This window comes from Rhinolophus sinicus, linkage group LG09, assembly GCF_036562045.2.
Source record: "Rhinolophus sinicus isolate RSC01 linkage group LG09, ASM3656204v1, whole genome shotgun sequence".
NCBI classification, from domain to species: Eukaryota; Metazoa; Chordata; class Mammalia; order Chiroptera; family Rhinolophidae; genus Rhinolophus; species Rhinolophus sinicus.
This window is the reverse complement of record NC_133758.1, coordinates 65,492,926-65,518,818: the sequence shown is the minus strand read 5'-3', so window position 1 is coordinate 65,518,818 and position 25,893 is coordinate 65,492,926. Positions and strand designations below refer to the sequence as shown.

At 40.7% G+C, this 25,893-nt stretch overlaps 1 protein-coding gene across 4 annotated transcripts in view; it reads right to left on the bottom strand.

The window, feature by feature from the left end:
- Positions 1–9,728: 9,728 nt before the first annotated feature.
- The window catches only part of AMPH (amphiphysin), a 223,882-nt gene continuing 207,717 nt past the window's right edge, over positions 9,729–25,893 (bottom strand). For 3 of the 4 annotated variants that reach the window (XM_019710240.2, XM_019710241.2, XM_074340533.1), the window contains 4 exons: positions 20,841–21,065; positions 18,804–19,046; positions 16,826–16,927; positions 9,729–10,959 (listed from right to left, as the gene is read on the bottom strand). In XM_019710240.2, coding sequence (XP_019565799.2) covers positions 10,852–10,959; positions 16,826–16,927; positions 18,804–19,046; positions 20,841–21,065 — 678 coding nt within the window. In that variant the 3' untranslated portion in view covers positions 9,729–10,851. The remainder of the gene's footprint in view (positions 10,960–16,825; positions 16,928–18,803; positions 19,047–20,840; positions 21,066–25,893) is intronic. The other variant, XM_074340534.1, reaches the window with a different exon arrangement.

Sequence of the window (25,893 nt, the reverse complement as noted above, 5' to 3'; positions counted from 1 at the left end):
CCACTGCGTTTTGAGGTGTTTGTTATATAGTATTATTGTGCAATAGTATAAATAGATGATAGATAGATAGATAGATAGATGGATAGATAGATAGATGATAGATAGATAGAATGATAGATAATATATAAATAGAAAAAGAAGGTTAGAAATATATATACTGTAATACATTATATAAAAGATAAAATATAAGCATATAAATAATTATGTAACAACATATAAATATACATTTATAATAATATATAAAATACATAATAATGTATAATATATAATACAATAATATATATGTCTATCTCGTCTAATTATATATGTACATCTAGAATTATTATGGTGACGATGAAGAACTGTGAAAAACGTTGCTGCCTTGGGGAGAATTTTATAGCGTAGAAACTATTGTTTATATTTCTATTTCAGCTATGAGATGTAGCCTAGCAACAATGCGGGACTCATCTACTAATCATGAATTATTAGAATTTCCTATGATTTCATGACCTCTGAGTAGTGTCTGTCTCTCTACATTGTTTTGTGACCACAGTGAAGAAGGTCAATAGTGTTTGTAACAAACTTCATGAGGGACAAACCTCTGCATGAAAAGCACTTGGAGAAAGGCCTGGAACGGTCGGCATTTCATATATAATCAGGGGACAACATCCCACGTGTGTGCTTTGGAATATTCTCATAAGGATGTCAGCAAAACTGAATTATATAGTGCGTATTCTTTCTGTAGAAGATTAAAAGAAGCTGTCGGTGAACAGAATTTTTGTGCAGTCAGTCTGGCCTGGCACAAATGGGAATCAGTGACTCTTATGCAAATCATGACTCATCAAACTGCACTGAAACAGGAATTGACAGTGGAAGACAGGAAGGCCGGATAGGTGGACAAAGGGGCCCAGTCCCTGTTCCTGAGCCCTGCGCTACCCTATACCTCCCCACACCTTCCCAGAAAGCAGCAGCATCTCCTGCGAGTCCAGTGGCCGGACTGGGCCAGGCACAATGTCCCGGGAAGTGAGCGCAGCCCAGAGACCTCCACCAAAGCTTCACCTCTTGCCTGTTTTCCCACAGGCTCTGTGGCTGCCAGGTACATGCGGTCTTTCAGGAACTGTCAGTTCAGACCCACTCCATGTGGCTGCCAGACCTTCCAGATTTTCTTTCCTGGTGAATGGTCCAGTCATGGGGCTCAGCCTGAGAGCCCAGCTTTCTGGGCAGCCAACAATGTACCCCGATAAACAGTGCTCTGAGGGCAGATGGTCTTTCTCAGGGCGGAGCTGCCGAAAAGGAGCACTTGGGAGAGTTTGACGTGAGACCTTGTAACTCTGAGGGATATTATCACTTGGTAAGGCCAGAATGACAGCTCAAGTCCAAGCACTGCCACTTGTAGGATGTGTGTCATTGGGAAAACTGCTGTAAATGGGAATAATAATGTTTCCTCTGGATGAGTCATGCCAGGTGTTGGGAAGGGGCTAGAAGAGCAGTTTCCAGGCTCTCAGCCTCACGCTCAGTTATTAAGTGGCCATCAGCTGTAACCAGTTGGCCATTTGCGACTATTGTTTTGTATATAACTTCCCTGGCTACATTAGCAAGCATGGGTGATGGTTCGGATCCCGTGGATCCTGCTTCCTGTGTCTCGACTGGCTTCTGCGAGACTGTGGTGCAGGAAGACCCTGGTTGGGATATTGGCAGATGTTTGCTTCTTGTGTCCCGACTGGTCGCCATTGAGAATATAGTGGTATGAACCCCTATCCATGGCTCCGTTGTTCCTTTTCGGCCTCAATGTCTCCTTTGTTCACACACCGACGGCATTACACCAGGGATTATGCCAACTTGTTTTTAAAATAAATTCTATCTCAGTCAGTCTTAAGTACCACAATTCTAAGAAAATTTTACACTTCTATGATACTCACAGTAGTTATCATCAATCACATCTGACAGAGGAGATAATTGGAATCGTATACAGTTTCGCCTGTTCAGGATTGCTTGAGAAGTAGGTAATAAAGCCTGGACTCAAACCCAAGTCTAAAAAATTTTAAAAAAGCATTCAACATATATATAATTCCTTCTTAAACTATAAAGTGAATGGAAAAAATTTCAGAACGATTGAAAGAAATTAAAGAATAACTACCACGTTCCGGGAAGCAAAGAGCGCAAGATACTCCTGAAAAGCATTCATTCACTCAATAGTGGTGGCCCTCAGAAAGTAGTAGAAATTTCCTCTAGCACTTTTGAGTTAATAGCTGATTGCCGTCTATAAAAGACCAGTTTTTTAAGTTCATAACAGAAATCACTGATCCATTAAATTATAACAAATACCCTTTATTGAATTCCAACACTGTACATATTTATCCCTTCGTTGCAAGCATAAAGTAGGCATTACTCACCCTCATGTTGCAGATAACACAGAGGCTAAGGGAGGCTATGTGTGCTGCTGAGGTTGCCGAGCTAATAAAGAACACACCAAGGGTTTGCCCCCAGTCAGCCAGTCTCCAGACCCTGTGCCCTAAGTGACCTGTTTGGCTGTTGTGATTCAGGGACTAATTTCTGTCCTCATTTGGTTTGCATTTGAATGCAAAATGTAATGTTGTAATACTCCCTATTTGTTTTCAATTCTGTGCTTCCTGTTTAAAAAGTACAGTATTTAGCTTCCTACCCTAAATTCTAGCGCCCCCTCCTGGCCATTGGAGGTATGTTACACATGTCCTTTTCCTTTGTATGGAGCCTCTCTCTGTAAGTGATGTCTATTAACAGCGGACTAAGCATAATGAATGAAAGGGCCCTGAAACGCAAGGCAGGAAACCTGTTTTTCCAACTGTATTTTTAACGTGTTTTCTAGCTTTAGGTAAGTGACAGCTCTTTGCAGGGTCCCCATTTCCACAGTCTGAAATGAAAGGACTGGGTGGTATTTTTGGTCTCTTCCAATTCTATACCAGTAATTTGTGATTTGAATTAAACCAGTACTAGAGATATTGAAATAACAGGTGTAGCAGAATGAAAAATGGAACTTAACCATTTTTATTTTGATTCTACAGTAATACATGTTGCTTGCTTCCTCCTGACGTGATACTGCTCTAGGAAAATTCTATTTGGGGTTGGTTCCTGGACAAAAACATTAATTCCTAAGAGTGTTATGAAGGCACGCCTAACCCCTTGCTTTGTTAACCAGCCTGAACACGACACGAGGTCCTTAGTCCAGCGAACTTATTTCAGGCCAGTGTAAAGGCAATGCTCAAAAATCCCCCCTAAGAAAAATGTGAACACAGATTTGGAGAGAGCCCATGTGCACACACATGTCCGCACACACACACGTGCCAAGTACGTGCTCACAACTACAGTAGATCTCGAAGGCTGAATTGTACTGATTCTTACACGTAATTGGTTCTGGTTCTGTCTAGAAATGAAGGACACGACCCTTAGTAAATCTAAGGATGCATCCAAAGTAAAATTCTTTGGGGGATACTTGGAACTTGCCCTATGTCTGCACCACCCCACTATGCTTCACCTTTCTTTTAAATAATTTTTAAATATTTTCATGTTTCATGGTTTTAAACAATCAAAATGATTATGAACAACGTGCTAACATGTCTGTCTGAAGGATGTGGTAGCTTATGGTTTGGAAAATGTCTTGGCTAGAAACTAAATTCTCCTGTCTGCTTTCATTTTCATATCACTGAGTTCCCCGAGGGCTTGTATCAGTGCCTGGACCCAGCGCTCTTAAATGCAGCGGCATCCTCATTCCAGGTTTGCTTCAATCATCTTGGAGAAGAACACTGCCTCGAGGGGGAGGGTCACCCCAAGACCAGTGCAAAATGGCCAGGGCCAGCTAGGTGTCAGCTGGCAGCCAGTGTGCATGGGTTCTCCCTGAGGAAGGAGAATGTCACATTTTCCACAACCACTGAAGAAAATGAGTAAATTTCTCTAGGTTATCCCGATCTAAATTGACTAGTTGAAACCACTCTGTGAGATTGAAGGGTTATGGGTTGTCAAAAATTACACCTCACAGCTTTCCATGGGCTGTCCTGAAATTAGTGCTCTCTGAGCATCTCCATGGTATGTAGTTTCTGATTTTTCTTTTCTCTTTTTTGCCTGTGTTTTTTAACCTTAGTTCTCGTATTTTTCTGTGAGATGTCTCAGTGCAGGTCACACTATCATCATGAATCTGTGCCAGTCATGTTAGTTTTATATATTTGTTATTTATTTTATCCTTTTTCCCCTTCATTCTCCATTCCAGTTCCCCCATGGACGCTCAGTCTAAGGTGTGTGATGTATGTTCTTCCAGCCTGTGTATCTGAGAAAGCTATAGGGTGCTGTCTGTGGCTAAGGTGTTTTTACACCTATACGGATGGCTTGCCGTCCTGTCTGTGCTCCCTGCACATGTCTGTACAGCGAGTTCACTCCTCTCTGCTACTCACCGCTCCACAGCCTGCAGCCTCTGTGTTGTAGTCATCCGTCCCCAGCTGCTGCCCCCTCCTGCTGTCACCCGCAGGGCTGTGACAGACACCTCAGAGGCTCTCTTCATGCCCAGAGTAAGCATTTCCCTGGGAATGCAATTCCCGGCTTTCCGGACACAGGGAATACACATATGTTTTCACTGAATACTTCCAGGGCTGGGCTGTCCCACATTTTAATTTTTAGCAACCTGGTGGCTACCAAGCAGAACCTCATTGGGTTATGTGATTATTGGCACTGATCTGATTATTGGGACACTGAAGGTCTCTTTTTATCCCTGGTATCCACTGAAGTATCTCCAGAGACTTGCATATTCATGTCCTTTAGGTAAAAGCAAAAAGGGGGTCGGAAAGCAGAGCATTAACGTACACGTGAGTCAGGCTGCCTGGGCTACTGCCTGGCCTGCCAATTTTGGCTGTGTGAATGGGAGTAAGTTTCCTCATATCACTGTGCCTTCGCTCCTGTATCTTCAAAAAGTGAAAACAGGAACTACCTCATAGGTTTATAAAGATTAAATGAATTAATTAATGTAGAACATTTAGGAGAGTGTCTGGCAAATAACGGACATGCAACAAAGATTAGTTAACATTATATTTACTATTAACAGTAATTTATTAATGTTATAAATATGAAAATTATAAACAATTAAATTATTAAAATTATATTACGGTTTTAGTAATTATTAGTTTCTTGTTGACTTGAATGTGTGTCTTACATCTTCTAGATAATTATCCTTTGTGAGTTTCAGCCGTTATCCTCAGCAATTCTATCATGTGCCTAACTTTGTGTAAAGTAAAAAGTTTTGTAGTCAAAAGTTTTGGCCATATACTTTGGAGTCCTGTTTAAGTAAACTTTTCCTTCTTTAACGTCACAAGAGCATTCTGCATTTTCTTCATATTTTTAATTTCAGATTTCAGTCAATGCTGATGCTCAGGTTACAATTTCTGGACTTCTCTGAGCTAACTGATGACACAGGCTCTCGCTCATTTGCTCGGTGACTTATGTCTAAGGCCCTTGTGTGCATCCCAAATACTGAGAAGGTTGACAGAGAATTTACCTGTTAGTGGGGGAAACTGAGGGCTAAATGACATCATTTTTACACTAAATGAATTAGGTGAGCTGAATAGGTGAGTGCAGAGGAGTGAACTGGTGGACAGGTCTTTGTTGGAGCGGTGGGACCTGAGCTGTGCCTTGAGGGAAGCGGGAGCTGAGGGCAAACAGTGATGGGAGGGTGTTCCAGGAGAAGGAGGTTGTAAGGGGTGAGCAGAGTGAGAGGTGTGATGGGAGGGTGAGGAGACAAGTGAGGGATGGGACAGTGAGGAGACAAGTCTGAAGGAAGCAGAAGATAACAAGTATTTGTAAAGACATGAAGGGTTTTGAAAGCCAAGCAGCGGCATGGGGATGTGATATTACGTACAACAGATATTCATTATTCGTGTGTGTGTGTGTGTGTGTGTGTGTGAGAGAGAGAGAGAGAGAGAGAGACTTGGGTGGCGGAGACAAACAGGGGTGGTAACATTGTGAGGTCAGTGGAGGTCAAATGCTTCAGGAGTGCAGGCAAGCTGGGATAAAGGGAAGTAGGTAGATCAGAGACAAGAAGAATCAAAACGTTTTCCTTGGCAGGATGAGGACCATTCCTACCGAGTTTCCCCAAAAGTAAGACCTACCCGGAAAATAAGCCCCAGTTAAGATCCTCAGCCAGACTGACACATTTAGTACATTATGACAAAGTTCCAGAAGAAGATGACGTGATGGTATTTGAATAAATGTAGATTGTTGTACATGAAAAAAAATAACACATCCCTGAACTTCTGCCCTAATACATCTTTTGGAGCAAAAATTAATGTAAGACCCAGTCTTATTTTCAGGGAAACAGGGTAGATCAGGTAGCAGGGATTAAAGTGCGAGGTCTCATGACTTTGTGAGGGAGGAAACCAAAGCTGGTGTTTGTAATCTGGAGAAAGAAGCAGAGCCGGCTCCCATGTCTCAGGCCCAGGGTTGTGAAGAAGGGGGAACCCTCTCATGCGCGACAGCGAGGTTTGAGAAAAGTCCCATGAATGCGACGTCTTAGCCAGTGTAGTTCCAGTGCACAGTAACGGGCGCTTAGCGAGAGCTTGACAGATGTTTAATGAGTAAATGAGCTCGCGGACGTGGCGCAGTAATCGCACACTCCTAGGAAACGTTCTCTGGACACTACAATACAAACCCAGGGATGGAGACTGTCCCGTTTCATGACCCAATCCGGCACCCACTAGAAGAAGCGAGAAAAATCAGTAAAGGTGACATTGAAGGAACAATCACAGGTAGGAAAACAAGGAAAGCGAATATCTTGGAATCTTATTAGAGTTTGGAGAAGTTTGATAGCATCACCAAATGCCTCATAAATTCTTTGCTGGTCACTGGTAGGTGTTTGGACAGCAGGACAAAGACAGCGTTTAATGATCTTAATGATGGATATCAGGGCGTCAGCCACGTGGCCTGTGGTCTGGACAAAGCGCTCATGCACCGACGGGGTTTCCTGTGCGTTCAAATCCACCAGGAAGTGTCTGTCCAGAGCCAACTGCCGACCCCTGTGCTGGGCTTAGGGGAGGGAATGAGCACAAGACTGGCCCAGCCGAGAAGAGTGAGACAGCTGGAGTGTCGGACCTGAGGTCGTAGAAGACCGGGAATTACTGGGCTTTTGGGCACCAAGGTGAAAGTTTAGATATTCTTTGAAAGAACTTCAAGGTACCTGGCCTTCCTCTCAATTTGCAGAGACTTAAGGGCTGTGTCTTGCTTACCTTTGAAACTGAAAACGTCAACACATACTGCCATTTTTAAAAAGGAGAGCTAATGAGTCGCAAGCTATTCGGATGGACTATTCAGCTTACTCAGCATTATTGTATTTGGCATTTATGAGCAACGTACTGCACTGTTGGTGTGTGCCCTGGGAGCGTGGGCGGTGAACAGCCAGGGTTCGCTCAGCCTGGGGCTGTGTGATGGGAGGGTCAGCAGGTGTGTGACAGGCAGGGTCAGGACGGCGTGACCACATGGTCTCAATTCTCAAGTCGGCTGAGAGAATCCTGGTCATCCTCTTTCCATGCAGCTACCAATTGTCCGATTCAATTGGTCTGAGTCCTAGGAGGCCGCCTCAGGCTGGGAACACAGGAGCTACACTACCACGTAGGGAAACTGTGTGCTCTGCTCATCTCCTAGGTGTGGCACAGAATGTTTGTAAGGTTTTTGATTGGGCTTCAAGTAAAACCAGAAGGCTTGGGTTCCTTTGAAATGAGTAGTGGAGTCCTAGCAAGACAAATTAGTCCATTTCTAAGGCTTCGAGGTGTTCGGCCATGCGATTTGTGTGCAATCAAGTACTGACCTCCAGTCTCTTTAAATTCATTGATTTATCGTAACTTTTGCAGTTCCTAAAGCCCTTTCTCCAATGGGCTATCAGAGCAGGCTGAGGGGTCATGCAGAATTTTTCTGATAGCCTGATTTATGAGTGTAGCACTCGATTTCTGAACCTGCACTCTCCCTGGAAACCAAGACAGATGGGTGTGGTGTCTGGGTCACTGGAAAGCTGTCCCACCTTCGTCAGGAAGAGCAGACCTCAGTGGAAGTGGTGTGGCTGCCTGGTGCCCGGGGAGTTTCCCATGCCAGGGCCCTAGCTATGCGGAGAGCGTGTTCAACATTCAAACTGCCAGAGGCCTCTGCTTTGTAAGGATATACATCACACAGGTTTCAATGCATGTCTATATGTGGTATTCATAGGAATGCCACAACCGTGTGTGCTTAATAAAATCCACAGGCTCTTTTACCCGATTCTCTGCAGGTCTTTTAAATTATTTGAAAGTCCGAGTGCCACTGGGTTTGTAAGAGAAATCTTAAAATATGAAGAGGAGACATGTGTATGTCTCCTGGATTAAGGTCCTTTGGAACACAGCGCAGTTACAAACTCGCTGATATATCACCAGGTGATGTGTCTATGGTGGTTGGTGGCCTGAGAACTTGAATTAGACTAATTGAGAAAGGGAAGTGGAAGGAACTTCCACACTAGTAACCATAGGAAGTCCTTGCAACTACTCACACGTCCCTTAGAAAGTCCACTGAAATGAATTTTCTCCATATCTATGGACATTTTTGGAGACTACCACTATCCCTTCCTCTACCTCTCATCCTCTTAACTTTCACTGCTTTGGAAAATCTAAGGATCTTGAAAGTTCCTGAAACAAATATTCTAATTGCTTTTATTTGGTGTTAAAATTTGTTTCAAAGTCTATATGCCAGGACAAAATAGCTAATTAAAAACATGTCATTTTGGAAGAACTTGTTAATTCAACTAGGGATTGGGCTGAGCTTACTAACAAGCTGTGTCCTGCCCAGCGGTCCCGTCTGAGCTGCTGTGGGGAGGACGTGAGAGGAACGTCAGAGGCAGGACTCTAGGAGATGCGGCCGTTATCTTTGGGAAACGTCAGGGGCATTTTATTGTAAGAACTACTTTTTTTCAGCCTTAGCTTTCAACCTCTCATGCGTACTCTCCACATCAGGAAAGGGTTTCTGCTATGAACCTTCCAATGCTGCACGTTGCTTGCTGAATAACAGTTATGCCGCTGGGCAGTGAGTCTTATTTTCAGGCACTGGTCAGCATTCATGATGATCCAGCTTCCCTGTCAATTAGCTCCTGGGAAAATCTTGGGTCGATTGTAGCTACTTGGAAGTCAGTTATCCACCAGGAGAATTCAAACCATGAATGAGAAATACATACCAGAACTAAAGTCTAATAATGCACATTTTGACCAGCTTCCATTGAGTACAGAATTATATTGGCAGAAAAGTCTAAATCAAATGGAAGGGTTTTGTTTTAATAATAAACAATGATCCATAAACAGTGATCCAATGAATTGACTTTTCTATTCCATCTGATCTGTTTTTCCCTTTTATGTGCCTACCAACATAAACATGCCAGAAACAAAAGTGACGAAAAAATGAGGCTGCTGTGAGAAGAAATTGCTGATTATGAAGGTTTTCACATTTTCTGTGATACACAGACTGGGGGCCACAGCTGGCACTTCTGCGGGGCCATCGTGGCAGCTGTTATTTGTGCTGTAGTGATTGCCGGGCAGCGGGGATGACCATGACCGAGTGACCAGCAATGACTGGAATGCACGAGGCAGCGGGAAGGGAGGGGCTGTGCAGCACAGCCCAGACCAACAAGCAGATTTCTGCACAAATAACAATGCCACGTAAACTGCTACAAGTAGCGCATGTAACTGAGGCCAGCTTTCCCAAACAAATGACTCATCAAAAGGAACTGGGGTCATTGCTGGCAGAGCTGAAGAAAGGTTTATTAGGAATGACACAGCACTGAAAACATCATTACAGATGATCTGTGGATACAGCATATATCACGGGTCTTATTGTAGAACAATCTGTGAAGATGACTTGCATAAATATAACCAGGTGGAAATATAGGGGAGCTTTTTTCAAGTGTTCTTTTGGGGTGGGTTTATGTGCCCCATCATCTAGCCAGTCTCCAAAAGGCAGAAGACACAAAGGTAGCTGCTCATCCTGACTAGCCTGCCTCCAGCCACAACAGCTGGACAGCTAGACAGTCAGGCTACTTTCTCCAAAGAGGCAGGAGCCCTGACATGCTACTTGTCATTGCACCCTGAAAAATGCACATTACGAACACAGATACTGTCAACTGTTTTGGTAATGAGATGGCTGGTTTTGCTCTGAGGCAAAACTGCAACTGTAATGCCAGACAGAATAAGAGCAATGCATGTATCAATGACACTTGAGAGGCAAAGAGCTACAATGGAAAGGAAAGGAAGCAACTATGTGTATGTCATTTTGTGCATACACATAGACCCAGGAATAATGGGCACTAGCTCGTGAGACTGTGTGTCCATATATATATATATATAGAGAGAGAGAGGTGTGTTGGAAAAGAACACTGAAAACTTCTGCAGCAGTTTAGTTTTAAACATGGTAAACTTGAAAGAGAGAGAGAGCACGTGCTCACACCGGCGCAGGGGAATAAGATAATCTCGTTCTACAGGATAATTCATCATGTCTTCTGCAGGGCAGCCACTCAAGATCACACACTTGGTACAGAGAAATTAACGTTCTGTGCTGGAGAAAGCTACTTTAGAACTGATGGGAGGGGGATCAAGTACAAGAGTCTCCACAGCTTGGAAAAAGCGCAAACAAATCTGTTCTCAATAACATGGGAACTGGTGAGGACTTTCTTCGTAATTTACTTGTTTTTTTCTTACACTCTTTTGCACACATGCTGCATTGATACATCTTTCCAAGTTTTTTCTGGCATCAGTCTGCAAATCATTAAGAGTGTAATAGCAAAAATGAACTCTTCAGGTTTTCATGAAGTTTTAAAAACCTAATAAGTAGGCTCTTCCTACAACACTTTTGGCCCTAGTCCAGACGCCGGGTGAAGTTCTCTGGAAAGAGGCCTTTGTAGGTGGCCAGGTCTCTGTACTGGAGCCAGTCTGATTCCTTCACTCCTACCAGCCAGCCTGCATCCTGCAAGACAAAGACAGGTTTACATGGTCCAACCACTGGAAAAATCTGCACTGCGGACAGTTAGTGCATAATCTGTTGAATTAGTGTTGTGGTTCTGTAACAGGATGTTGTTACATTACATGGAAACCACTGTTCTGAGGTCAATGGGAAGGTCAACTGAAGATTAATATTAATGTTATAATTTTGTATAAAATAGTGCTAATTGATGCTAACTACATTATGACACGAGTTCTTAAGAAAGAGAAAGGGATCAGAATTGCAGCCAGTTCAAAGAGAGGAACACCACGTGAAAGCATGTCACGTACAGGGACATTTTCTGTCCTGGGTCACAGTGAATAAAAGGCCAGGGGACCCTGGATTAGAGTAGAGTGCTGACAAGGTCATGGGCGGTCTCATATTTCGTCCTGAACCACCTGCTTATGAGAAAGAACTCTGTCCCCAAGCTCACATCATGTAACCCAAACAAACCACTATATACACGGCTTATCAAATAATAACAGCTAGATATGGAGCACCTGATATTACTGTTGTGTTTGTTGTTGCTCTTGTAATATCTAATTTTTTAAGTTCCTATAAAATATAAAGCAGTTTATTGTTATAATATTCCTGTTGGAAACTTTCATATATTCTTTGCAAATTATTCCTCATAAACACTTGTCTATCTTGTAGAAGTGCCATCAAAGAAATGCAGATATTTAGTCAAAGAAAGGTTAAAAGCCCGTCCATGCGTGGTCGTATAGCCCGGGGGATGATATGCAAACTGAGAAATGGAGGCTGCCCTCTGACGTTGGCCTACAAAGACAGACAAGGTTTAGATGGGAAAAGCTGAGTTAAAGGAACAATATGAAACATACAGACCCTATGAAGCAACACTAGGGGGAAATGACTATCTCTACTATGTTAACCAATACGCGAAACAGATCCCACTTAAGATGAAGGATGGACAGGTTTAATCTGAACCAATTCCCAATAAGATCAAGCACATCAGATAAAATGAGGTTTCAAAAATTAAATAAAGAAGCTGAATATATTCCCTTTTGATACAATCTGAGCTATAAATTGATGCAGCTATATAGACAAGAAATATAAGCATTGAGACAGGCCAATTTTTGAAGGCAGGAAAAAACACTGAGAAGAAGATAATAAAATAACTGATAATATCCTAGTTGGTGGGGAAAAGCGTCCTTTTCAATATTATGTTATATATCTGAAGGACAAAGTTATACTGAAAGTAAAAGGTGATAACTAAATATTTTCTAAACCTCTAGTAAGCATATAAAAGGCCACATTTCCCCCACAAGTGTCTATAGTTTATATTTGACTCTATTTACAATGAGTAAAAAAATCTTATGGCACCAAGTAGATCATGCATTTTAAAACTACTTAAATGAAGAAAAAAGTAAAGGACTAGCATAAACCCATAATCAAGATACATTACAACAATTATTCTGAAATACAATTTACATAGTAAAGTGAAGAATATTAGCCAATATCAATCTTTAGCTGAGGCAAATAGAGAAAATTAAATTTTAACTGTTTAAAATATGTGGTAGAATAAGGATTTCCAGTTTTGGTAGTAGCAAAATCACTTGTATCAGATAAATGCTTCTGCACAGAAGAACTATAAACACTAGAATGACCACATATTTATATATATAATATATATGTATAGATATGTATATTATATGTAGAAATATGTATATAAATTATTTATAAAGAAAAATGACTATAGAAATGACAAGTTGTTACAGAAAATAGGGTTGTGAGAAACAAATAATGGGGCTGCACATACAGGGGGTGCCAAAAAAATGAATACAAGTGGACATTGGTCAATGTTGCCCTAACAGTAGTTGGCTGTAATCAGAAGTGTCTGGATGCTGATGGTAACCACTTTGAGCATCTCTTGTAATTGCAGCAGTCAAACATGACTTGTATTCATCTTTTGTGATCAGTATATATTGAGTATTACAATTTTAATAGCTTTTTCCTTTCTTAAATGTGTATACATTTTTTTGGCCCCTCTGTATATAACAACTATTTGAAGGCACTGAGAATGACCAAAAGCAGGCAGAAACTGGAGAATATTTAACTCCAGAAAGTAGGTTGCTGCACTGGGAGAGGCTCTGCTGGTGGTATAGCCTTCCCCCTGTGGAGTCTTCTCAGTCTGTGTAACACGGGACATTCAGAGGACAGAGCCTGGGGCTGTATTTTTATGGGGGATGTCTTGAAAAGGAGAGTGCTACAGAGAAGGTCCCCAAACATGCAGAAGAGTTTCCCCGAAATCCTGAGCTGCCCTCAAGCTGTGATGCAGAAGAAGGACCCCAAGGAGCCTGAGGAAAGCAATAGCAGGAAGGCGGGGAAAGATAAGTAGAGATTCAAGCACTGCCAGTGGATAGGAGGCAGTTTAGAGTTCAAGTCCCACCAAGTTAGGAAAGTTGATAAACCCTTCAGGATTTCTATTGAAATCCCAAATAAGCCATGCCTTCGATGTAGAGACAACGTCCCAGGGCTAAGAATTTATCCCAAGAATAAGGCAAAGTTGAAACAGGCCCACTCTCACAAAGTATAAAACAAATTTCTGTTAATCCAAGGTGATTATCCAGCAGTTTGAATGCTTACTAGAAGGAATAGTCTTCAGAGATAGAAAACTGAATCCAGAATCTACGTTGTATGAGGTCTGACAATTAAGTTTGTGAACTAACTCTAGAAAAAGTGCTACATACCTCATTGCTGAATATCACTCTGGTCACCTTCAAAATACTCCCCTTGGGAAGCTATGCACTAATGCCAGTGCCTGCTCCACCCTTCAAAGAAATTTTGGAACTCTTTTTCTGGAATGGCCATCAGAGCTATCGTCGTATTATCCTTGATGTCCTGAATGTCATCAAAATGTCTTCCTTTCATTATTTGCTGTATCTTCGGGTAAAGAAAGAAGTCATTGGGGGCCAGATCAGGTGAGTAGGGAGGGTGTTCCAATACAGTTATTTGTTTAGTGGCTACAAGCTCCTTCACAGACAGTGCTTTGTGAGCTGGTGCATTGTCGTGATGCAAGAGCTCCTTTGGGACCATTTTTGAGCACACCTTTCTCATGCAAAGATTTTTAGATAAGATTTTCCTAATTGTTTCTCTATGGATGTTTACTAGGTCTGCTATGCTTATCACAGTCAGACTATGATTTTGACAAACAATTCAATGAATTTTTGCAATGTTTTCATCAGTTCTGCTCATTACTGGCCGCCATCACCTCTTTCATCAGTGGTATGTTCTCTCCCCTCAGAAAAATGTTTAATCCATTTGTACACTGCCGTTTTCTTCATGACATTATCCCCATATATTTAGACTAACATGTCCCTGATTTCATTTCCATTCTTCCCAAGTTTAACAAGAAATGTAATGTTTGTTCATTGCTATAATTCAAGCATAGACATTGTCGCGATGGCACTCAAAAACACGCAACAATAATGAACTCAACTCAGCAAGACACTGCCACACGTCGACATGAACACAGCTGAGACACTGATATACCAAGGTTATGAAACCTTACCGAGCTGTGTGTACAGTGTTGCCAACGTAAGCACACGGTGGCAAGTTCTCTAACTTAATTGTCAGATCTGCATTACCCACTGTAATTATTTTTAAAAATTTAGCAATTAAAAATTTTTCTAATGGTGAGGAAAAAGAAAATATGACCCAATGATAAAAAGCTATCAATAGAAATGTTTCATGAGTTGGCCTAGCTTTCAGAATTAGCAGTAAGAAATTTAAAGCAGTTATTATAAATATGTTCATGTACTTACATTAAACAATGGTAATAATGAGAATAGTTTGGAAATCTCAGCAAAGAAATGGAAACTATATAAAAGAACAACACAGAAATTACTCAACTGTATAAATATCCTAACTGAAAAGTCACAGGTTATGCTTAACAACAAATTCAAAGTAGCAGAAGAGAGGATCACTATACTTAAAGACAGATCAATAGAAAAATATTCAACCTGAGTACCAGAGAGAAATAAACACTGAACAAAAAAGAATAGTCTTAGACATCAAGCAGTCCAATGAATCTATAATTGGAGACAGAGGAAAAAGGAGAAAGAGAAAAATAATTACGAAATAATAACCGTTATGGCTGTCAAATGCAGTAACAAAAACCACCAGAATATGAGTCTAAGGAGCTCGGTGAACCTCAAGCATGAAAACTGTGAAAAAACAAGACCTAAGCACATTATAGTTGAAATGATGAAAACCAACAGAGAAGTTCTTAAAATCAGTCAAGGAGAAAGTCACAGTATACAGTGTGTTTTATCAGAAATTAGGTGTCATATAAACAGTGGAGACTGGAAACAATGGAACAATATTTTAAAAGCGGTAGAAGGAACGAGTCAGGTCAGAACTGTTTCTCGAGGGAAAATATATTTAAAAATGAATAAAATTTTCAGACAAACCGAAGTTGAGAGGAATTATTGCCAGCAGATCAGCACTACAGGAATTGGTAAGGCATTTTTCTTCTAAATTTCTTTAAAAGATAATTTATGGTTCATGCAAAAAAATATGTTTATATTTTATAGTATGTTTTGTAGGTTTATAATATATTTCACATATATTTTTATAAGTTTAGAAAGGGTTTTTTGAGATAACCAGACACTTTTGCCTGACATTGGTAATTTATGCTTTCTAACTTTTTTCTTGAAGAGTATTTCAAGGTTTTTTTAAAACAATTTTATTCATCTCTTCAAAGAACTAACAATTGACTTTATTATTATTTTCCACTGTGTGTCTTTTTATTGCATGCATTTTTAAATTCATTTTTATTACTTCCTTCCATGTACTTCGGATTTAATTTGATCTCTTTTTATCTTCTTAGGCTGAATACTTAGAAATTAATGATCACTATGAAGTATTTTTCAACTCACATTGTGCTTTCTTTGATCCATGGATTATTTAGAAGTGTATTTTTAAAATTTTTAAACATTTGGAGCTTTTACAGATATATTATTATTATTAATTTCTAATTTAATTTTATTGTGGTAGACACTCTTTTGTTTGTTTGACCCAGCACCTGATCTATCTTGGTAAGAGAAAGAATAAAACATGGGATATGTAAGCCTTAACTTAGAAGTAGTGACTTTACTATTTGGGGGAAGGGCTCATAAATCTCTTTGAGAGTGTTTTGGAAGTTATGGCTCTTCTCTCCACAAAACATGTTAATAAGTACACTTATACATTTTGCATGCCATTTCAGGGGGTCACAAATCCTATGAAGAAGAGCAAAATATAGTTCTCAGGGCCTTAACATCAGATCACTATGCTCAAAGGTGATTTTATTTTCCAGAGGTGATTTTTTTTTAAGAATCTTTAAAACTTGACGTATAATTTAAACACTGTCCAATACAAAGACTGTTAAGTGTAGATTTCAGTGAGTTTTGACAAAGGCATACATGTGTAACCCACACCCCTATCAAGATATAAAACATTTCTAACTCCCTGATGTCCCCTCATGTTCTTTCCTGGTCAGTCTCCAAACTCCCAGAGGCAACCATTTTTGAGGGGAATTTGTAGTGCACATGGATAGTGTCTGCATTTCCTAAAGACTGGTGTTTCAGAGATAATATCCCTAGAGAGCGGATACATAATAAGAAATGGTCATCTATTTGTCTTTTTTTAAAAAGTATATAATTGCATCCCAAAAGAGGTATCCTAAAAACCAACAGTTGGTGATGTGCTGTGGTCCTAAGCCTTAAGCACTTTTCAGAGCTGCCCTGCAGCATCTCAGAAAACGAAAATGTCTTCAAAATATCACTGCATCCAACTGATCCTCAGCACAAAGAAAATGCAGTCTGCAGTGCATTGCATCCTCAGCCTTTACCTGGTCCGCTTCCGAATCTGAGGGAACCACCAGCACCACATCACCTCTTTGTAAGGTAAGTTCATCAGCATTTGCTGCCTCAAAATCGTGAAGTGCTTCCACCTGCAAAAGATTGTAAAATAACTGATTAATGTGAGAAAAACAAAACAAAACAAAACACAGGTAATACTAAAGTCTCCCAGCAGACGGATCAGCAGGCGCTCTTAGGTGCATTTCCAGCTGGATAAAAAAGATGAAGATAGTCATCACCCTCCCAAGGGAGAAGAGGGCTATGAAAACTATAAGGAAATGCTATTCTGTTTACTTAAAAACAGCTGATTCTTGCAGAGTGATCCTGAGGCCATTCAGATGTATATTTAGGAAGGCAATACCTTCTGCTGAGCTGAGATATTGTACATTAATTAAATTTTAATTCATCATATTTTTGTCAGAGATTTGCATTTTATTATCACTGATGCTTTCTTATTGTTTCTTAACCTGAACTAAAAATGCCTAGCGGATGTTCCTCTAACCAGATCTTCTGTGAAATAATAATTGGGAAAACCATCACTTGCATGTTATCATGGAATCACGATTTAATTAAATCCTGTGTTCAGTATCTTTGTAAATAAACTTTCTTCTTTCCCTATCCTACCTTTAAACAGGGTTATGTTTCTTTTATTTCCTTAGAAAGATATTAAAATTTAATTATAAAGAAATTTTAAAAAGTAGAAAGCATAGTAAAATGAACCCAGATCCTGCAGCTTGAATAACTATCTATAGTCACACCCGGGTTTATTTCCCCCATGTCTCTCCCCTCAACCCCAACCCCATCTATGAGATTAAACAATAAGCTTTTAAAATGTGTTTTTGCATGTAGAATCATAAAATGTCAGAGTGTGAAATGACTATCTTATCCCCAATTTCATTTTTCTGATGAGAAAACTGAAGCCCAGAGAGTGGGGTGCCTGCAGCCAGTGAGGAGAGCCGGGGGCCCGGCCATGCCTGGCCTGAGTGGCACACAGCATCCTCCATTGCTTGTACTCTAATTACAACAAAACAGAGCAGGACACATGCCCTCACTAGCTGCATGTTTAATCTTTTTCTCCACATAATTCATTCTCAAATCCATTATACCCACACTGTCCCCATTTGAGGTAGTGAGGTAGCAGTTACTTTTCAAAGAGTAGAGAGAAGAAAAAGCTAATGACTATCACTATTCCATCCCATCCCTACACACACACACACACACACACACACACACACACTTTACACTTTTTAAAAGAAAAAGAGCTGAATTTTGAAATGTAAAATCAAATTATGGAACTTAAAATTCCTAACAATATTCTGTTAGGGAAGATTGGCTGCCTTTAACACTCAGTGTAAACCTGTGTTTTTAAGTATTTACTGGTTGTTTTGTAAGGACTCTTTGGTTTATGAAGATTCTAAGTAGCCACTTGATGGACTCTCTCAGCAAAACCTTCTGCACATGAATTTGGGCCTTTATTTGCCTTCCTTTTCATACAAGCCCATTAACATATTTATTCACTTACTTTAAAATATGTATTGGCTCCCTACTCTGTCACACATTGTAACAATGTGCCAGAGTTGAGTGATGATTTGTATTTCCTGCCCTTCGGAGATGTATAATCCAGCAGAAAGCAGATGAGGCTGGAGGCACCCTCAGGGCTCTATGGAAAGCGTGGAAGAGCATCCAGGTGGAAGCCATTAACCTACTCACTACCAAGGGGCGCATCGTTTAATTATCTTTTGCTAAAATATGGAACGACATCACTGTACTTCTCCCTTGTCTGGTAGTCTGGAAATCCTGCCGTGTTACAACGAGATGCTGGGATGGAAGGTAAAGCAGTACATAGAAAGAGGATGTGATGCAAACAGTAAAAGTGAAAATCAGAAAACCAAAGGTTCGAACAAAAGAGCCTCAAAGCAAAGGAAGGACAAATGGCCACCAGATTTTAAAAATTAAAAATGTTTAGACCTTATAGAGAAAGCCGGGAGGCACTTCCTGAGAGGCCTCGCTTGCAGACGGAGCAGAGGGCGCCGGTGGGGAGTCCTCCGTGATCTTCTGCTCAGTGGCCAGGTCTGCCATCTCACTGGTGGGGCTTGGAAGAGCTGTGTCTTTGGTCGCCTCCTTGGACTCTGCACCTGTGGTTATTTCGTGTTCTCCCTCACCTTCATTGTTGGAAGCGGGTTCTATGACAACAGAAGGGATGACCTTCTCCTGGAGGAAGAAAAGTGTGGTGGAAGCTGGACGCGTGTGGGAGACAAGACATCTGTACCCTCCCTATCACACCCTCCTTGGCTCCCACTTTCCCCCATCCCTCATTCAACTAAATGCCTGCCATTCCCCAAGCCTGGCTAAGGCTCTCTGGCCCTTGGGCTTTCTGCCTTGTAGGACCTTTCTCCTGACATGGCCTCCTTTCTATCTCTCCTGAGACAGACAACCTTAGTGGGATTAATTTCTGGATCCTTGAACAATCATCCAGTTTGATAAGAGAGAAGCTTCTATGTAAAGTGGGGAGAGGGACAGGAAACTGCAGGGAGGCAGGGTGGGGCACGGCGGGTGAAGGAGAGGGTCTTGAAAGGGAATGCTTTAGTGTTCCAAGGACGCTCTCCTCTTTGCAGTGCTCCATTTTGTCCCACTGAATGTGAACACTCACTTGCAGCTGACATTTAACCTCCTGTGACTGTTTTTCTGTCAGAGTCCATGGGAAGAACCTGAAATTACACTGTTGGTAAAGATGTGGCCTGTGTTTTGAGATAGTCTACCTATTATTGATCATTATTATTACAGCCACACTGCAGTCACAGTTTAAGGGACCAGAATTCCACCAAGCACTCCAAGTACTCCCTTGTCTGACAGAGCAGAACCGAAGGATCAAACCTGCCTTTCATGTTTTAACAAAGATAAGCAAGGAGGGGAGTTTCACTCCTATAATGGGAGTCCGGAGATGTTTATTGCTTTTCAGATCAAGTTCTATATTCCCTCAGATAGCAGTGGACATAAGCACTTCCATTCTTCAATTTGGAGAAAATAATACACGCTTTCAGTAAGTATAACAATCTATACAAAAACACTCCTGGCATTGTGACAAGAAAATGCCACTAAAAACAGAATGCACTTTTTCTCCACATACCAATACAACCTGCTTGTTTTTCTAGTGGGATGAAAGGGATAATTCATTTTCAAACTTTGAGTAACCCTGGAGAAATTTTTGGAAATTTATCCTGAGTAAAACAATCAGAACAATGGAAAGCACAACATGACACCCCGTCTTCATTGTTCTCTTCTCATCTAGGACACAGAGAACCAAACGTGGGGTTTAGAAGAGCTGTCCTTCCTCTGGCAGCTGAGTTTGAGGCTCCCATGGTCACAGAATGGATGGATGTGTTGCCCTGGAATGAATGCTTCGTGAAGATGTGAAGACAGGGCAAAGTCCAACTTCATGTGTGCATTTAATGACCCATTTTCCCTCTGAAGAAAAACAGGGATGGGCTTTTGGTGAAAGGAGACTAATTTGGGGTGAAAGGGGGCAATCTAATAACAATAACCACGAAAGCGTAAGCATGGTGATATGATTTAACTACTAATATCGGGTTTCCAGCATGTGTCTAGCACTGGGTTAAGCAGTGTATGGCCATTTCCTCACTTAATCCACACAGCACCCTATCGTTCTGTCCCATTCCCTTTCTCCTCCCTCTGTTCTTATCCTTTACACCATCTGTGCTTCATTCCTTTGCTCCATCATTTTATGCATAGTTTTTTTCCCTCCACTTGTGCTTAAGCCCAGTCTGCCATAGCACTGGGGACTTGTGTGGGACCCCACGACGCTGTCATTGAAAGAATGCTGCCACCACTCTTTCTGAGAATCTTTTTTTTTTTTTTTTTGGTGGAGCAGGATGACACAAGACGGCTACAAAGCTCGTCTGAGTCCACAAGAGTTACCGCCATTGAACAATAGGGCATCCCAACGGCACCTTCTCCCCAGAACCTCCACTTCATCAAGATACTCACCTGACATGCTGCTACTTCTGTTTCTTCCGGTTGAGATCTGTCACCATCTACGATCTCTGTGGCTACAGTATCAATGTTGGCCTCCTCTAAACTTGCTCCTTCTCCAGTAGGAAGAGCTGCCTTCTCGGTCTCTGCTTCCTCCACTGGGGCCCCCTCCTCCGGGGCTCCCTCCACTGCAGACCCCAAGGTCCCCATAGTCACATCATCATCCGTGTCGGGTATGACCTGGAAACCAGAGACCAAACAGTCGTATCTCCTCAGGCCTCAATCAGAGTCAGACTCAGCCCTTTCACTTCTCTTGCCTCTACTGAGGTGCATCAGGTGGAAAGCTTTCTTTGTAATGTACTGAGGCCCAGGATTCAGGTACAGCAGTCTGTCATCTGTTCACCAAAACTCTGTCTTTTCTTCTTCCTGGGCTCCCAACATTGCTACATTTCTCACCTTTCCTTGTAGTTAGGTGTAGCACATGGAATTTGAATGGAAGTGACATCTGCCATTCCTAAGACATTGCTTTCAAGGTGTGAGTGGTCCCCTCCACAAGCTATTTCTATATTTGTTGCCTGAAAGCAGATGATAGCCAGGTCCTAGAGGACATCTGTGCACAAAATAGAAGGGGCTGGGTCCCAATACCTGGGTCATGGAAGAAAGCTACATAAGAAGAGCCTCATCACTATGCATGCAAAGTCAGAATTCAGAAAAATTTCATTTCAGTATAAACTTTAAAATCTTCATGGGGAAGGTCCCAGAAGCTAAATCACATTCATGGAAAATAAAATGAGGAGCTTTCTCATAAGCCTTCTTGAGAACAAAGAGGAAATCATTTTATTATCAAATATACATTATAATAAAATCAGATTTTGGGTCCTTTACTGGGAGCAGTGAAATAGAAGAAAAAAGGAAAATTTTGTTTTTAAAGTAGGACATAGTCAAAAGAAGAGCCTCAAGTAGTGTTTAAAACTTGCAATACTACAATGAAGAAAGTCCAATCAGAGTATTAGTTTTGAATGAATTGGTTATGGAGTCCAAGTCTTTAACAAGACTCTAAGCTTGGCAGACCTGCTTTGAGAGGTTCAAATCAGAAAGACTGGAAGGAGGAGAGTACTGGATTGATCTCATATAGCAGGACACATATTTCAGAAATTGGTCTTGCTATCTGATGTGATTAGCATCAGAGATTTCTTTCCTTTATCAAGTAAATTTTACCCAGTTTACCCTACTAAGTTAGAAAGTCCTAATGTTGTAGATATTGACTGTCGAACCTAGAACAGGGAAAAGGGAGAGTGCCTGCAGAGTGGGCATCAGATAGGGAGCTGGAAAATATAAATCGCACACCTAGAGCACGTAGCAAGGTATTTATAAAAACCTTTCCTCTTACTCAAATCTACAGGTCATAGTTTAGCTGAAAATAACCTGTTGCAGAATACATTTTTCTACATCATAATATTTTATTTTGGGGATGAAAAACAATGTTAGCAGCCGTACTGTTTATTATATGGCCAAGAATTATTCATATTCTTAGAAATTCACTTTCCTTTTTTATGAGAATCTCTTATTATGAGAATCTGGCTCTCCAAAGGGTGCAATGATTCAAAATATAGTCACTAACCATAATGTAGCATCTCTTTCTTTTTTTCTACCCTCTCATTAAAGTACTTGGATTCAGAATAGCTATCCTTTTACCTCAATTGGAACATACTTATTCAATGTAAATTATAAATGTTGGTAATTATTGAGGTAGGGAAACAGATACATGGGGGCTTACATTTTGGTGAATGACTGGAAATTTCAATAGGAAAGTTTACTTAAAAATTTAATAGAATGGCATCTCGTTTTCAAGAACCACTGAGCTATTTATGGATGTTACTGTTGCTGCTGTCAAGAGAGTGTTAGTAAGGACATAAACTAGGAGGGCATCTTAAATCCCAGAACAGTGAACAAGCGCTTGTAGCTTTATTGTTAGAGAAATAAAGCAGCTTTCTCCAGGACCCTAAGAACACAGGAAAATTTCTCCCACATCAGAAACTACACATAAAGACAATGTGCATACACTGGAGTAGTGGACTAAAATGTACAAAGCAAGTTGTGTTGATTTCTAAGTTATTTATGATTTCCATCTCTCTGGAAAATTACATCCATGGAGTGAACTGGTTTCAATGGCCTCAAATCAAACTGCATCTATATACACGCAGACAGTATGAGTAAACAGAGCAGTGAATACCACTGCATGTGTGTACACACACACATACACACACAGATAAAAAAGCAGCCATTATGTGATCTGAGAGGCTACTCCTCCAAGTGATTATACATAAATCCTTCCAAGTACATATCACTAGTAATTGGACTTTACTCTCCACTGAACTGATATAGCTCCAGAAGATAATACATTTCTGTGAAGCGCTGATGGTCTTCTCAAAAGTAATTTTTTAAACTCTCTCCATACAAATACAATTTCAATAATGAGTTCCTGATATATCTCTACTGCACTATATACCCATCAATTTTATTGTTATCAGATTTTACTATTGCAAGATATACATGTTATCACCACTCCTCTGCTAAATGAGTTAAACAGGCATCATTGGCTGGATCTGATTTAGACCAGACAGCATGGCTGCTGTGATGCCTGTACCAGCAGGTGGCGCCCAAGTGCTCTGTCTGTCTGAGCTCCGACCTCGCAGGAGCAAATAGCAGGTCAGCAATTTACACACACACACACCAGCACCACCAGCACCACCAGCACCACCAGCACCACCACCAGCACACACATACATACACACGCAGATCAGCAAGTTACACACACACACACACACACACACACACACACTATAGAGCATGTGGAAAATTGATAAGAATGGTGGCACATAAAAATCACCAAAATATTGAAATTAACAATGCTGATAGTCAGGGTGCCAAAGAAACCTCCACTGACTACAGAGAGGGAAAGGCAAACAATCTGACCTACTTGGAGAAGTGAAGAAATCAACAGTCCTCTATCCTTCTCTGAGTCCATTAGGAATGAATTCTTATTTCTGTAGCCAAAATCAACACTTTGATTTTACAGAGCTTAAGAACATTACAGAAAGAGAAGACTGTCCACTGCCTAGATTTCCTCATATTGTTTTCTGCCTCTGGCATTGCTCTGATAATCAGGGATGCCCAGATTCTCCCTTTATGTCTGGAATCTGTTCTACCATTTTCTGTTCTTAGCAAAGTATTTCCACTGCATATTTACTGATTGCAATAATAGGACAATATGAAAATACAATGAAAAACAGGGATCCATTTGCTCAGATTAGGTGTTAGCTCTAGATAAAAATCGAGGAAAGACTGAAAAGATTACCAATGATCTTACTATTTTTATGCATTCCAATTTGTTGCTATTTGTAAATTTGAACAGGAAAACATTTTCAAGACTCTTCTTGCTACCCTAGATGTTACACCTGCTAGGAAAAAGACAATGATTAATCACTGCTATTTGTTTTTCTTTTCTTTTTTTAAATGTTATCCAGGGACACCAGAAAACTGAAACTACTGAAAGCATTTCAAGCCTTTGATATTCAATGTTATTAAATTTTTCTCTTCACTTCAAATCTTGAGAGATGCACCATTATCTTACCTTCTGCCAAAACTGTACTGGACAAATACATTCATGGTGGAAAACATTTAATGCAACAAAAACTGAAAAAAATTCTCGCTGCCTTTGGGCACATGGTGTTGACTTGGGTGCATAAGGCCCACGAGGCACAGCACCCTACTATTGCCAGTTTGCACAAAGAAATCACATGGGAGCCTGTTTGAGATGGTGAGCGGCTCTCCCTTTATCAGTTTGTTACTGAGAAAAAAAAAAACACACAAAAAAAACAAGTTCGGCTGATTGCCTGATTGCCACTCGAAAGCCAATAGTCAAGAGACAAGTGTTGGGTGAAAGGAAAGGTTGCTTTATTCAGGAATCCAGCAGCCTACTAAGGCTGCTAATGTGCAAAGACCATCTCTGAAGTCCTGCATCAAGCAGAAGTTTCAAAGGGAGGAAGGGGAGGGGAAGCTCCAGGGAACTGAGAAGCCTGTTTCTTTAAGGCACAGAGACATTTTTTTACATCAGATCTTGGAGACCTTCCTTTCTTCTGCAAAACAACTCATAAATTCTCAAGACCCTGAATTTATCTCCTGCTTGACAAAGAAACAGCACATCAACAATACAAAATTATACTGTGAGAACAGAAGGAGTTGAGGAAGAACAGTAGTTAACGTGAACAAAGAACTAAATTAAACTAAATTATTTAATTCTAGCTGTCAAAATACTGGGGTAATAAAATTACAAGGGGCTCAGCTAGAATTTTATCCTACAGATCTTACTGCTTTCATATCTTCTATTTCAACAGTCTCCTTGGTGGAAAGCAATAGGGTTATGGCATTCACGCCAGAATCCTTTCAAACACCTAACCGGTGAGCAAAATTTTCTGGAAGTGGAAAAAAAGTAATGCAATTCAACAATGGCCTCAGTATCCTGCAAAGCAAGGAAACACAACTGGGTGAAAGAAACTAGTCAGTCCCTCCAGAGGATGGTGCCGTGAAAGCAGGTCAACAAGGACTGAGACCCCAGACAAGTAAGAGTAGTGATTGGCTGCAGGAGAATTGGTAATCTCTGGGCTATGTGTAATGTATTGATTTGTTTGCTTTCTTGGCAATATTAGCTTTGTACAATACCTGGAAAGCAACTTGCCACTTGTGTAACTGGTATGGACAACTGTCAAGAGTCTCTAGTATGAAATTCCATACTTATCTATAGGGCAGGTTATTTTAACTGAAAATAGGTCTTCTTTTTCTGATTGAAAAATAGTGGATACCATGGGCATAAAAATAACAAAAGAAATAACTTATGGTAACCTTTTGAGGTATTTATTCTTATTCATTTTTTATGCATAAAGGGGCTTTGTCTATTTATTTTACAACACATGGATCATGTTTCTCAGAAAAATTCTATCAATGGCTACATAATACATTATTTCTTTTTCTATTTAACAATTTATTTAACAGTTCTCCTATCATTGAA